Source organism: Carcharodon carcharias, chromosome 2, assembly GCF_017639515.1.
Source record: "Carcharodon carcharias isolate sCarCar2 chromosome 2, sCarCar2.pri, whole genome shotgun sequence".
NCBI classification, from domain to species: Eukaryota; Metazoa; Chordata; class Chondrichthyes; order Lamniformes; family Lamnidae; genus Carcharodon; species Carcharodon carcharias.
The window spans coordinates 45,120,734-45,135,648 of record NC_054468.1 but is presented as its reverse complement, the minus strand read 5'-3'; the positions used below and the strand labels follow the sequence as shown (position 1 = coordinate 45,135,648).

The 14,915-nt window shown below is 40.6% G+C and overlaps 1 protein-coding gene across 1 annotated transcript; it reads right to left on the bottom strand.

Annotated features, from left to right (window-relative positions):
• Positions 1–366: 366 nt before the first annotated feature.
• Positions 367–14,440, bottom strand: polr2h (RNA polymerase II, I and III subunit H). Its single transcript, XM_041177431.1, has 5 exons — positions 14,252–14,440; positions 10,601–10,684; positions 9,620–9,713; positions 4,788–4,871; positions 367–807 (listed from the first exon to the last, which is right to left on the bottom strand). Exons 1-5 carry the CDS (start codon positions 14,322–14,324, stop codon positions 690–692), a joined length of 453 nt encoding a protein of 150 aa, XP_041033365.1. The 5' UTR covers positions 14,325–14,440; the 3' UTR covers positions 367–689.
• Between the last annotated feature and the right edge of the window lie 475 nt (positions 14,441–14,915).

The window sequence follows — 14,915 nt, the reverse complement described above, 5'->3', positions numbered from 1 at the left end:
TGAGAATCCACCTGCCATCCCTATCTCAGTGGCGAAGCTGCCCTCTGGCCCTAAAAGACCAATACGAAGAAAATTACAGATGAGTGCCTGTTTCCTAGGCAGTGCAGGCTTCTGACCCCCATTTCAGCCTGACTGCATGGTCCTGAAGCCCACAAGGAAAATCCTACTCTATATTTCCGCTGCCCATGTTGCCAAATACCAAGTTCTTCAGTTCGCCTCTCATGGTCCTAAGAAATTCTGGTTTGTCCATTGGCTACCCACAGTTGATAAATGCAACTGATCCCTTTTCTCAGATCAAATTTATTTAAAAAACTGTATATATTGTATATGGCACACTGACTCATTAAAACAGCCTTTCACTATTGATCAAGAAGCATATTTTTATTTGGACACTGTAGAATTCAATAGCCGATGCGTCCATTTTGTACACTCGTTATTACAGAAAGTACACTTTCTTTTCACTTAATATCAACTTAATAAAACTTTCTTTAGTTCACATAGTGAGGCGAATAATTTTCCTTAACTGGTTACTTTCCTACATAATCTCCTTTAAAACAGGGAAATTGGAAATGTAGGGCAATTACACATTCAGTGTGATAAATGATTTGTTGGCTATATACCAACAAACAAACTTGATCTCATTATAAGCCAAGAAACTTTAGGATTGCCATCATCTTTGTCCATGTATCTTAGAAAGCAAGCTTCTTCATTAGCAGGTACACTCTGGAATCCACCTCAAAGCCATGTAAATTATTTGCATCCCCTTGAAGCCTCATAAGTAGACCACCATAGGATACATAGGCTGATCTGAAAGGAATGAAAATCCACAATGAGTATTTCGGCAGCATTTTCAAGAAAATTTAAATTTAAAACATTGTCTCTACCATCACTATCGCTAAGCATACAAGGTGTATTAACAAGCTGAGGTACTAGTATCAGAAATAGTTTGAATTCAAGATATTCTCTACAGTCTGTTGATCAGTACATTATCCACAGGCCTAAATGTCCACCATCTTCATCACCAGGAATGTGTATGATCCACAGGGTGCATTGCAGCAACTCTTCAAGTCTTCATCAGCAACAACCCCAAAACATGCATCACCTAGGACCTAGAAAGACAAAGCCAGCAAGTTCCCCACTATCCTTGCTTGGGCACATCACATCACATCACAGGGTCTAAAATCCTGGAACTCCATCCTCAACAGTAATGCGGTGCACATGGACTGTAGCGGTTCAAGAAGATCACCATCTTCTCAAGGGCAACAAGCGATGGACAATAAACACCAGGTTGCAGTGATGTCCACATCATGAGAAATAATTAAATGTACAACTATTAGAAAAATTACTTCTTCACATAAAATACAAAAGCCGAGATGAAGGGTCCATTTCCAAAGTCGTCTTCCGTCCAGATTCTTCCTTTTCATCATAAGTCAACTGCTCTTGCATTATGGTGGCTTAATTAGAATATATTTCTCTTTAAAATTCCCATTTTTCTAGAATTCCGACAGAATCAGCACATAATTTGATATTAATCAAAGATTAATCAATAAAGATTTGCTCCAGAACAGCAATGTACAATATTTAGTTTTAGAACTTAGTTTGTCCTGGTACTAACCCAGATTTGGGTGGAAGCAGTGGCATCGTTGTAATGTCACTGGACTAGAAATCCAGAGGCCCAGGCTAATGCTCTGGGCACATGGGTTCAAATCCCACCATAGCAGCTGGTGGAATTTAAATTGAATTAATAAAACCTGGAATTAAAAGCTAGTCTAATGGTGGCCAACTGTGCAATTGTCATAAAACCCTATCTGGTTCACAAAAGCCCTGGTCTGGCCTACAAGTGCCTCCAGACTTGCAGCAATGTGGCTGACTCTTAACTGCTCTGTGAAATACTCAGTTGTATCAAACCACTACGGAGTCTAAAAGAATTCAATCCAGACGGACCACCCGGCATAGACCTAGGTACTGGAAATGACAACAGCACAACTCTGTCAACCCTGCAATATCCGGGGGCTTGTGCCACAATTGGGAGAACTGTCTCACAGATGAGTTGAGAACACCCTGATATAGTCATACTCTCAGAATCAAAACTTAAATACAATGTCCCAGACACCACCATCACCATCTCTGGATATGTCCTGTCCCACTAACTGGACAGGCTCACCAAAGCTGGCAGCACAGTGGTATACAGTCAGGAAGGAATTGTCCTGGTTACCACCTACCATCTCCCTTAGCTGATGAATCAGTAATCCTCCAAGTCAAACATCACTTGGAGGAAGTACTGAGGGTGGCAAGGGCACAGAATGATCTCTGGGTGGGGGACCTCAAAGGCCATCACCAAGCGTGGCATGGTTGCATCACTACTGATTGAGCTTGGTGAGTCATAAATGACATAGCTGCTAGACTGGGTCTGTGGCAGGTGGTGAATGAACCAACAAAAAGGAAAATCCTACTTGACCTCATTCTCACCAGTCTACCTGCCACAGATGCATTTGTCCATGACAGAATTGATAGGAGTGACCACTGCACAGTCCTTGTGGAGATGAAATCCCGTCTTCATACCGAGGGCAACCTTCATTGTGTTGCATGGCACTACCACCATGCTAGATTTTGAACAGATCTAGCAACTCAAGACTGGGGAACAATGAGGTGCTGCAGGCCATTAGCAGCAGCAGAACTGTACTTGAACACAATCTGCAACCTCATGGCCCAGCATATCCCCCACTCTACCATTACCATCAAGCCAGGGGCTCAACCCTGGTTCAATGAAGAATGCAGGAGTGCATGCAAGGAGCAGCACCAGGCATACCTAAAAATGAGGTGTCAACCTGGCGAAGTTATAACACAGGATTACTCGCGTGCCAAACAGCATAAGCAGCATGCGATAGACAGAGCTAAGTGATCCCATAACCAATGGATCAGATCTGAGCTCTGCAGTCTTGCCACATCCAGTCGTGAATGGTGGGGGACAATTGAACAACAAACTGGAGGAGAAGGCTCCACAAATATCCTTGCCATCAAATGTTGGGGAAGCCAGCACATCAGTTCAAAAGACAAGGCTGAAGGACTTAGAGCCATCTTCAGCCAGAAATGCCAGGTGGATGATCCATCTCGGCCTCCACCTGAGATATCAGTCTTCAGCCAATTTGATTCCATCCACGTGATATCAAGAAATGGCTGAAAGCACTGGATACTGCAAAGGCTATTGGCCCTGACAACATACCAGTAGTGGTACTGAACACGTGCTCCAGAATATGCCAAGCCCTAGTCAAGCTGTTCCAGCACAGTTACAACACTGCCCAAGTGTGTCCTGTAGACAAAAAGCTGGACAAATCCAACCAGTCAATTACCACTCCAGCAAAGTGATGGAAAGTGTCACTGTGATGGAAAGTGTCATCGAAAGTGCTTTTAAGCAGCATTTACTCAGCAATAACCTGCTTACAGGCACCCAGTTTGGGTTCTGCTAGGGCCAGTCAGTTCCTGATCTCATTACAGCCTTGGTCCAAATATGGACAAACAGCAGAACTCCAGAGGTGAAGTAAGAGTGACAGCTCTTAACATCAAGGCCGAGTGCGGTATCAAGGCACCCTAGCAAAACTGGTGTCACTGGGAATCAGGGAGAAAACTCTCCATTGGCTGGTCAAACCTAGCACAAAAGAAGATGGTTGTAGATGCTGGAGGTCAGTCATATCAGTCCCTGAACTTTGTTGCAGGAGTTCCTCAGGGTAGTGTCCTAGGCCCAACCAATTTTAGCTGTTTCATCATTGAGCTTCTCTCCATTATAAGGGCAGATGTGGGGATGTTTGCTGATGATTGCACAATGTTTAGCAGCATTTATGACTCCTCAGATATTGAAGCAGTCCATGTCCATATGCAGCAAGGCCTGGACTGACAAGTGGCAAGTAACATGTACGCCACACAAGTGCCAGGCAATGCCCATCTCCAACAAGATACAATCTAGCCATCCAATGGCAGTACCATGGCTGAATTCCTCACTATCAACATCCTGGGAGTTACCATTGACCAGAAACTGAACTGGATCGGCCATATAACTACTGTGGCTACAAGAGCAGGTCAGAGGCTGGGAATTCTGCAGAGGGTAACTCATTTCCTGACTCCCCAAAGTCTGTCCACCATCAACAAGATACAAGTCAGGAGTGTGATAGAATACTCTCCAATTGCCTGGATGAGTGCAGCTCCATCAACACTCAAAAAGCTCAACACCATCCCAGACAAAGCAGCCTGCTTGATTGGCACTATCTTCAACATTCACTCCCCCCAACACCGAAGCACAGTGGCAGCAGTGTGTACCATCTACAAGATACATGGCAGCAACTCACCAACGCTCCTTAGATAGCACCTTCCAAACCCACGGCCTCGACCAGCTAGAAGAACAAGGGCAGCAAATGCATTGAAACACTACTACCTGCAGGTTCCCCTCCGAGTCATACGCCATCCTGACTTGGAACTACATCGCATTTCTTCACTGCCATTGGGTCAAAATCCTGGAACTCCCTCCCTAACAGCACTATGAGTGTACTTACACCACATGCACTGTAATAGTTCAAGAAGGCAGCTCACCACCACTTTCTCAAGGGATGGGCAATAAATGCTGGTCTAGCCAGTGATGTCCACATCCCATGAGCCAATAAAAAAAAATTGTGGGTTACCTAAGTATTTTCATGAACATTTGCAGCATCTATTTTTAAGTAATACAAATCAACATTTAATAAATGTAAAACCAATTAACTTTAACAGTACAGTCATTCACATCTTTATATACTCACAGTCTTGTGGCTGCCTCTGTCGAGCTCTCATCGCCTTCTATTCTATAAACTTTTCCATACATGACATACTCAAATTGGTCTGCCCTATTGCAAAACAGAAAAGAAGTAACATTTCAGTCAAGAAAGAAAATAAATTCCTGGAAACTGAACAACACTCACGTTTTTGGACCCAGATGATCTTAGACTAAATACCGCGGAGAACAATGTTTACTAATTACTAGACTCAGCAATAATTAGTCCTTTACTACAGAACACAAGTGTTCCAATTTTTTTTTCACTGTGATATCTGAACTGCATAAGTTCATTTCACATAAGACATTGAGCAGCCAAGTCAAAAGTAATTTGACACTGTCATCTGATCTATTTTAACCGCATTTTGTTACAAACCATGTCTTGGAATGCATAAACCTTGATTTAAGGAAGTGAAAATCAGCCAGAGCTCATGCCCTTGATGATAATCCAGCAACCTCTGTTGGGAGTAGAAGCTTATGAGAACACATGTGCATATGTGTGAATATTGGGCAAGGCAAGATTGAGCTGTGCCAATCTTTGCAGTCAAATCACATGTCAAAATTCACCACCACAGCTCACATATGAGTAACGAACATTCCAACAAGATACCGGGATGTAATTTGCTGCTGGGCAACCACGTCATGGCCTTTAGGAGAGAATGAAAGAAAATGGCAAAGGAAAAAAGACAATGTGTACATAAAATAAAAGATTGGCAAAAGCAAGCAAGAGAATAGTGGGTAATTCAAATAATAACTGAGGTTTAAATGTTGAACAATCAGACACATACTCAAGAATAAGATCCTACAATAACCTACAAAATCCCCAAGTATTATTCAAGCTAAAATACCTATGTTAAAAAACATACTAACAGCTCAATTTTCAATCAGAATTGTAATTTTATCTTTTCAAAACTTGTCCCCAAATTGTTGTGCTGCTGAGCCTGTCAGCACCAGCCTTTCAGTACCCCTACAGCTTCATAAAAAGCAATAAGAAGCATAGGATAATGCAAAACACCGTGATCCAGTGTCCTTCAAAACTTAAATGGTGTAATTATATAGCATATTAAACCTCAAAACCAGCCATTTTAGGGTAAATTCTGGAACCTATAAACGTTATATATAGGGCATAAGGCAGATTTTCAAGTGCATAATTAACACTCAAGCCCACATATGGCTTTTCCTACAACCCATTTTTCCTTACTCCTAGTTGGATTTAATGTATCAGTGAGTTAGCAGTTAAAAAATCAAATGAGTTCAACCTTTACTGCTACCTTTCATTTTATTGGTGGCATGAAAAGCCGATAACAGCCACAAATTACTTGCGGACATATTGAACTTTTTAAGGAAGACTTGTGTTTTTAAAGAAATACAAGCAAAGATACTGAGCAAAAGATGGTTGATAGTGTAAAGTGACCATTTTCTAGAAAATTCCGATGTACTGACAGACCTGTCCTGAGAGAACATGGAATGTCGCATCTGAACAAGTGTCATGGCCTTCTTCAAGCACAAGCATGAAAGGAAGATAGGAAAGATGCAAAAGGCTGAACTTTAATGTCCTATGCTTGCAGAGACAAAAGACTGATTTGCCCATCTCAGTGTCACCCAAAAATCCATCTACAGTTGATTTAGATCTCAGAATGTGTAAATAGTTTTGATATAAATGTAGGACGACTATTTCCTTGCCTGGAATACACAGGAAAAAATGGGTTAAAAACCTGATGTGCTGCGTGTGTGACAATAAGCAGAAGAACAAGTTAGTTACCCCCCTGCAGCTTGCAGGCAAAAAGATCACAATCTCTGTTGCTGGAGGCAAAGCTCAGCAGAAGCTACAATCTAAAGGAAATAGGAGAGCCTTTTAGACATCCTGCAGAACCCAGTGTCTCCAATCTAACAGCGAAGCTACCGTCAACCCTACCTGAATCACCCAACTTAAAAACCACAACATACTGCCATCTACACCTCACAGACACGCCAAAGACTGATTCGTATACTTTAAAAAAAAACTTTTATTTGGACTCTTAACTTCTCAGCTCTGATCTGTGAGAATGTTTTATTGTGCATTTTTATTATTTTTCTCGAGTTTTAGTAACTAATAAACTTACTCTTTGACTCAAGAAAACCTGGTTAAATTGACTCCTTATAAAAAGTAAATACATTTGGACTGGGAAACAGTACCCACGGGGCAGGGGCTGGTGGGGTGGGGGGGAAGAGGTTTCCCTTTTAAATTAACCATGCTGTTGAATAAAGAAGGGGAGTCAACTCGTTTCTTTTCACCTGGGAGCATAACAAAATTGGGGTCCGGTTTGGGAAGTGAGCAAATTGGGGGACCTTGCCCGGGACCAGTTGTAACATTGGCTGTGCAATTTTGCCAGAAGACTATTATGATGATTGAGGTTTAGGAAAGGTAAAGTTACCTTTTTACTAGTTGCTCGTGCTAATCCCCACATAAGCCTTTTGAAGACCAGCTCAGAAAATAAAATCCTACTCGGCCACATTTGCACAAAGCTTACCAACATCACAATGCACAGTAAAAGTATAAAAATGCTTTTGCTAGAAAGAACGGAACTTGAGTATTGCTGAAAAAAAGAGACATGTCGAAGCTTTTCTTTTTGCACTCATCAGAAGAGTCGCAAGAATACCAACGTCAGGGGAAGCAACAACTTTATACTGTATGAGAGGAGAGTGCTGATTGGTTGGCAAGTGGACTGCTCATTGCGAACAGTGGTAGGGGCATGCTGTTTGATACGATCTGGCAGTCTTTGGGATGTATAGCCTACATACTTATCACACTGGCACTGAAATTCATACATGGGCAAGGTACAGACTGTCCCCAATCGGCCCCTGCTTGCAAAACTCAAAACATAGTGTCCAACATTAGATGCGATTGCCCGATTGGACAACATTTGCTAAATAATCCTCAGTGTGCTAAACATTACTCATTTGTGTGATAGGCAGAATGTCTTTTTGGTTTGACGGCAGCATCCTGTTAGCAGCAAATGCCACTGGTATTGCTACTGCATAGTAGCAGCGTGAAACAGCTAGCTTCACCTGTTGCTCAAATTTTTGAGATACCTTGGCCTTCTAGGGTGATCTGAGGTAGACTGGACACTTTTCAGGGCCGAAAGTGATGGCCTGAGGCTCATTCAGGAGTTCGCATGATAAACAGAGTGAAATGATCTGCTCAGTATAGCCAAACAGTATAAATTGTCATTTTCCCCTTATATCAGTAATCTTGATAAGTATCCTGATAAGTACAAGATGAAAAGCTTCGATATGTCTCTTCTTTCAGCAATATTCAAGCTCTGTACTACCAAACGACTATTTGAACGGCAATTTGCAAAGTGAACCTTGTACTCTGACAAGCTGTTCAGGAACATGAAATAAAAATATTCTTCCTTCAAGTCCTGTTGAATATAGATATAATGTATTTTATCAGCCCAGCTTAAAAATGACATAGGTTTGATACCTCAATATGACAGGTAGGAAAAGGCCGGCTGATTCATTAATCCTGTCCTGTCATGATATATCTTAACGCCATGACTCTTATCAGCCCACACCTGCAGCAAACATGGAATCTCCTGGGAGAGGAAAACCCCAGGCCAATACAATAAAATCTGGAAAATTCCACTCTATTCCTAAGTATTCAACCAAATTCCAGGTAATAAGAGACACCTTGCTGAATATCCTACCTACTTTAATATGCTGTCACGTTAACTATGAACTTGTCCTAACTGTTCACTTTTGAATACTTGCAGAGTGTCCACTCACTGTAATAACCTGAAACATGGTCCAAAAGTGGACAAGCCTCAGTGAAAAGAAAATCTCCTGGCGTCTATGCTTACATATCTTCCACGCAAGTTGCCCAAACCTTCTCTAACAATTTCTAACTCAAACAGCCTATGTTAACTGTATAGTAATGTGAGTACTTAATTGTATTCAGGCAGTGGGCATTAACTGAGGATTTACACTTGGGCTCATGTATGTGTGTGTATATATGAGCAGACTGAAATTGTGGTTGTTGGGCTAGGAGGTGCATATTTGGAATGTGTGTCTTTGTAAATAAAAGCTTGAGTGTAAAGATTATGCTCCAGTTCCATCCTTCAATGCCAAGCGATCTAGAACAGAACAGCCTATCCACAATTCTAATTCTTTCATTAGTTTAAATGTCTTCAAACTGCTTTTTTGGAGTAAAAATACCCAGCTCTCTAAGCCTATCATGATAACAAAAGATCTTTAAACTAGTAGCTGTTTTTTGAATTTGTTCTCGGTCCTTTATTTCATCCATCAAATGAGGAAACCAAAGTTAATCAAAGTATTCTAGGTGAGGCCTAACAAAGGTCTTTATACAAGACAGTAGAGCATTTTTGTAATGGACTGTCTTAGCAAAATATTCTAATGAGGTTAGGTAGAGAATTCTAGGTTATTGGCCCAGTGATGATGATAGAATAGCGATAAATATGCAAGTCAGAAGGGTGTGTAACTTAGAAGGGAGTTTGTAAGTGGTGATGTTCTTACAACATTGTCCTTCTCCATGGTAGATGTCACAAGGTAGGTGCTACTGTGAAAGTAACCTTAATGAATTCTTGCAATTCTGTGAATTGTACCTACTGCGACAACAGGGAGTTAGTAATGGAGGAGTGGATATTGTGCCCAGTGGCAACGATAAAATGAATTGCAATCCTGGATGCTCTTTTTTAATATATAAGTGGCAGTCTGGCTGTACCCATTCAGGTGAATGTTAATTATTCCATCATGCCCTTGACTTCTAGACGGTGGAGCAGCCTCTTTCTGTGCTGTAAGGTTCTATGATTGTATAGCTACCTTGATGGCCGGTCATCTGTGGGGTTGTATTCTCCATCATCTGGCGTTCCATCTTCATACAAAGTACTCGCTATTACAAGACGAAACTTATCACCTGAAGAAAGGTAGTAAGAAAAAGAAGCTTTCAATATGATGGGGTAAAAACTATTGGGTCTTACAACTCCTTCCCTGGTCTATTCTGTGCCATCATCCAAAACTTGAATAAATTCAAAACACATTTTCCTTGCCTGGTGTCTATAATTATTTTATGATGTAATTGCATCAATGAGTTTACTGATATTCCACTTCAAATCCACTCTAAATCTATACAGCACTAGTTATGTAAAACAAAAAAAGTACAAACAGTCACATAACAATTATAGTATCCTTCAGATGTAATCAAATAAAACACAGCCAAACAAAGCATCTTTTACATGTCCTTATATTATTACACTGGAAACTTTTGACTCCTGAGAAACTAATAATTTCCACAAGTCCAATGTAATGAAAGTGGGATTTCATACTTTAAACCTCCACTACATTCTGCACACCTAATGATCAAATCAAATTATGCCACTGAACCCAATTCATAAGATCAAAGAAGATAATTATTGAAAGTAATTTTGCAGCCATTTAATTGGGTTTTACCAAATTGAACATCAGTTCAGCATTTTGTATTGGATGTATGTAGTCTCAAATAACTTTGACTTCACAATAACTATAATTGCTAATGAAGCCATCTTTTAATCGTTTCTAACATTAAAAGATTCACTGGCAATGAGAGCCTGGTGAACAACTGTAAGTGTCCATTCGCAGAAAGGAATAAAACCACACAGTGTATCTGTATGTTGCCCACACTCACCACTTTCACAGTATTACATCCGTCAAACTGAAAGACTTTTCAACTATTCCATTGTAGCAGTATTGATCCAGCTTAACTGCAATTGAACTTGAGGTCTAAAATATAATTATTCAGAAATATATGTTAATTGAAATTCTTACCAAGTTCAACAGGGTAAATCTGAATGTTCACATCAAGTATCAGGTCCATTTTAAAGGATTCACTCTCACAGTGTAGGCGTGAAACTGTAAAGACAACATAAAAGTCCTGTTATCTCCCCAAGGATACCTAAATATTGCATTCATTAGTTATTTTGTCTGGATTCCAGAACTGCCATTTAACACTAAAATACAGGTATCTAATGCACAATCAAATAGTATTATCAGCTTGTTACAGTTGTATAAGATGTTAGTGAGGCCACCTTTGGCCTCCTTATTTAAGAAAGGATATAAATGCATTCAAGGCAGTTCGAGAGAATGTTCACTTGATTGATACCTGGGATGGGTGGCTTAACTTATGAAGAAAAGTTGGACAGGCTGGGCCTCTATCCATTGGAGTTTAGAAGAATGAGAGGTGATCTTATTGAAACATATAAGATTCTGAGGGGGATTGACAAGGTGAATGCTGAAAGAATGTTTCCCCTTGGGAGAGACTCGAACTAGGGGACACAGTTTAAAAATAAGAGGTCGCCCATTTAAGACAGAAATGAGAATTTTTTTTTTCTCATAGAGGGTTGAGTGTCTTTCGAACTCTCTTCTCCAGAGAGCAGTGGAGGCAGGGCCATTGAATATTATTAAGGCAGAGGTAGATAAATTCTTGACTACAAGGGATTGGGGATAGGCGGGACTGTGGATTTGAGGCCACAATCAGATCTGCCATGACCTTATTAAATGGCAGAGCAGGCTTGAAGGGGCTAAACGGCCCACTCCCGCACCTAATTCATATGTTTATATGTTGGTAAATATTCATAGGAGTAACATCTTATTAGAAAGCATACTTATTAACAGTTAAAACTGTTAATATACTATAGTATATTCTCCCTCATTAAAAACTGGCAATTTATTGCTCCATTGCACAAAATACAACAATCCAAAGCAGATCAAATTAATTAAATTAAAAAATGACAGTAGGCAAGAGCATACTTCTATCATTATATTTTAAAATCCTTAAACATTGTTACAGTTAGAGTGGAAGGAGGCTTATACAAAGGAGGACAGCGACATAGACCAGTAGGGCCAAATGACTTGTTCCTGTGCTGTTGATTCTATATAATTGTACCTCATAGGGCTCTTTGAAAAGCAATAGACATGATAATTGGGGGAAATGAAACGTATGTAGCGTACATAGACTTTAAGAAAATATTTTATAAAATACCACATGGAAGATTGCTAAAGAACATTAAGGAGAATGGAATGATGGAGGCAGATAGCAAATTGGTTAAAAGGGAGAAAGCAGTCGGAGTTAGAGCAGTTTTGTACAATTGTTGAAAGCATAGTGGAGTCCCTCAGGGTACAACTCTGAAGTCACTTATCTTCACTGTATGTATCAATGAATTGAATATAGGCCGAGAGAGAACAGTGTAAGTATTTGCAGATGTTATCAAAATAGGAGGTATAATGAATTCTTTAATAGACCAAAGGAAGCTATTAAGCAATGTTGACAAGTTGAGGAATTAACTAAAAAATAGCAGGTGAAATTCAACACAACTTGTATTTATATAGAACCTTTAATATAGTAAAATATTCCAAGGCTCTTCACAGGAGATGTAGCAAAATTTAATGCTGAGCCTATAAGGAAATATTAGGGACGATGGAAAAAAGCTTGGTCAAAGAGATAGGTTTAAAAGGGTGCCTTAAAAGATGAAAGGAAGTTACAAGGAGGGAATGGTTTAGTGAGAGAATTCCAGAACTCAGGGCCTATGTGGCTGAAGGCACAACCACCTATGGTGAAGTGATTAAAATCAGGGAAGTTCACAGGGCCAGGAGTGCAAATACTGCAGAGAGCTGTAGGGTTGGAATTACACATATCAGGAGGGACAGGGCCATGCAGGGATTTGAAAACAAGAATGAGAATTTTAAAATTGAGGCATTGCTGAACTGGGTGCCAAAGTAGGTTAGCAAGGACAAAGATGATGGGTAAAAAGGACTTGGTGCGCTTTAGGACATGAGCAGCAGAACTGACCTCAAGTTTACAGAGGATAGGAAATGGGATGCCAGCCAGAAATACACTTAAAAAGTCAAGTCTAGAGGTAAAGGTTTGAATGAGGGTTTTAACAGCAGATGAGCTGAGGGAGGTGTTGAATAGGTGCGAGGTGATGTATTTTGATCAAAAAAGTAACCATATTCAGAATAGAAGTAGGTTGAGTGCTGAGGAAGAGCAGAGAGATTTAGGAGTGTGAGTTTAAAGTGCATTAAAAGCAGCACAACAGCTTGGTATGCCTGTAAAAAAAAAGTTAATGGAAATCCAGGTTCTATCACATATGGAATATGTATAGAATATAAAAGGCAAGAGGTAATGGTAACTATATAAAGCATAATAAGACATTATTGCCTGGTAGGAGGACATATAGTACAAAAAAAAATTAAAAATGAAATAAAAACAGAAAATGCTGGAAAAACTCAGCAGGTCTGACAGCATCTGCATTGCAGGAATTCACCAAGGCTCCTTCGACAGCACCTTCCAAACCCACAACCACTACCATCTAGAAAGACAAGGGCAGCACATAGGTGGGAACACCACCACCTGGAAGTTTCCCAACCCCAAGTCACTCACCATCCCGACTTGGAAATATATCGCTGTTCCTTCATTGTCGCTGAGTCAAAATTCTTGAACTCCCTCCCTAACAGCACTGTGAGTGTACCTACCCCACATGGACTGCAACAGTCCAAGAAGGCAGCTCACTACCCTTTCTCAAGGGCAACTAGGAATGGAGAATAAATGCTGGCCCAGCCAGCGAAGCCCATATCCCATGAATGAATTTTTAAAAATTCTGTGGAGAGAGAAGCAGAGTTAACGATTTGAGTCCATGTGACTCATACAATATTGAAATGTTAACTCTGTTTCGCTCTCCATAGATAATGTCAGACCTGCTGAGCTTTTCCAACATTTTCTGCTTTTATTTCAGATTTCCGGCATCCACAGTATTTTGCTTTTTCTTAATATTTAAAAATGAACACTGTTTTGATAGAAGACAGATTATGGGGCAACAGGATATTAATTTAAAATTATGTAAGAGTGGGGCAGGATAAATAAAAGCAGTTTCCAGTAATTTAATGGCCAATGTACCTGTGTCTGTTTTCTGTGGCAGGTGAATTATGCATTGAGGCCGCTACCTGCCTCGAATAAAATTGGGACCTAAATGTAAAACATTTAGAACTGAGGGCAGGAGAATCTTTAGTTGTGAGGCTGTGGAATTCACTTCCAGGATTCATGGCTGGGGAGATAGCAACATTCAGGATTAGATCGGATGGGTGAATGTAGAAAATGCGAATGAAGGAATTCGGGAACAGGTAAATATGATCAGAATCATTTTCTGGAATAGAGGTTGGTCCGAACTGGGACTTTTGCAACCTTCCATAACTAGATGAGAACACGTGCAATATCACAGGAGCTGGATATGAGAGAAAATTATTGAACTAGACACAGCATTAAAAGAAGCACTGGAAGATTGTAAGGGATGCTAGTGACAAGCTGAGAATGAAGGTGCTGTTCGCTTCTCTGGGTTTGGGGCTGATCTGCCTGATCCTATTCACTAAAATGCCCCATCTACCAGGGGAAGCTCAAGCAGGGCGCCGCTCACCTTCTTTCCTTACCTCTATCAAACTTTATACCTTCCGGGTCAATATCTTTCACATCAAAAATATCCTCAAATAAAATCCCCGCCATCCTTGTGCAAGAAAAACTGAAGTTAACTTCGAGCAAACAGAAAACAAGAAAAATTCCAACGGCTACCAAACAGGCACCCTGTTCGGGAGCGACCAGTTTCGCAAGGCGTGCCGGGATACTGGCAGACCAGCCGTGTCTCCCAGCAGACTGGCAGCAGCGCGGTGTGAGCATGTGGCCGCTGCCCCACCATCTTTAATCAAGGCATTGCTTTGGCTCTTGAGAAGCCTTCACGAAAGGGAATTTTTTTGCTGTATATAAACACAGCCTGGTAGTTTTTTCTTAGGTCTGCCTATTTTTCGATGTTTCTTAAACATTAATGGAAAGTCGCAACAAAACAAACTTACAATAACACAAATATAAAGCAAAGTACTGGAGCTGCTGGAAATTGGAAATAAAAAGTGCTGGGAATACTCGGCAGGTCTGCAGCATGTGTGAAGAAAGAAACAGAGTTCGTGGGCTGGATTTTCCTGCGGGCTTTCTTTACACCAACATTGGGACCGACTGGGCATCCCCTGTGCCCACACAATTGCTAGCAGCGAGACAGGCTCAGCAACCTTCATGGAGATTCATCGGTTTAAACATTCACTCCCT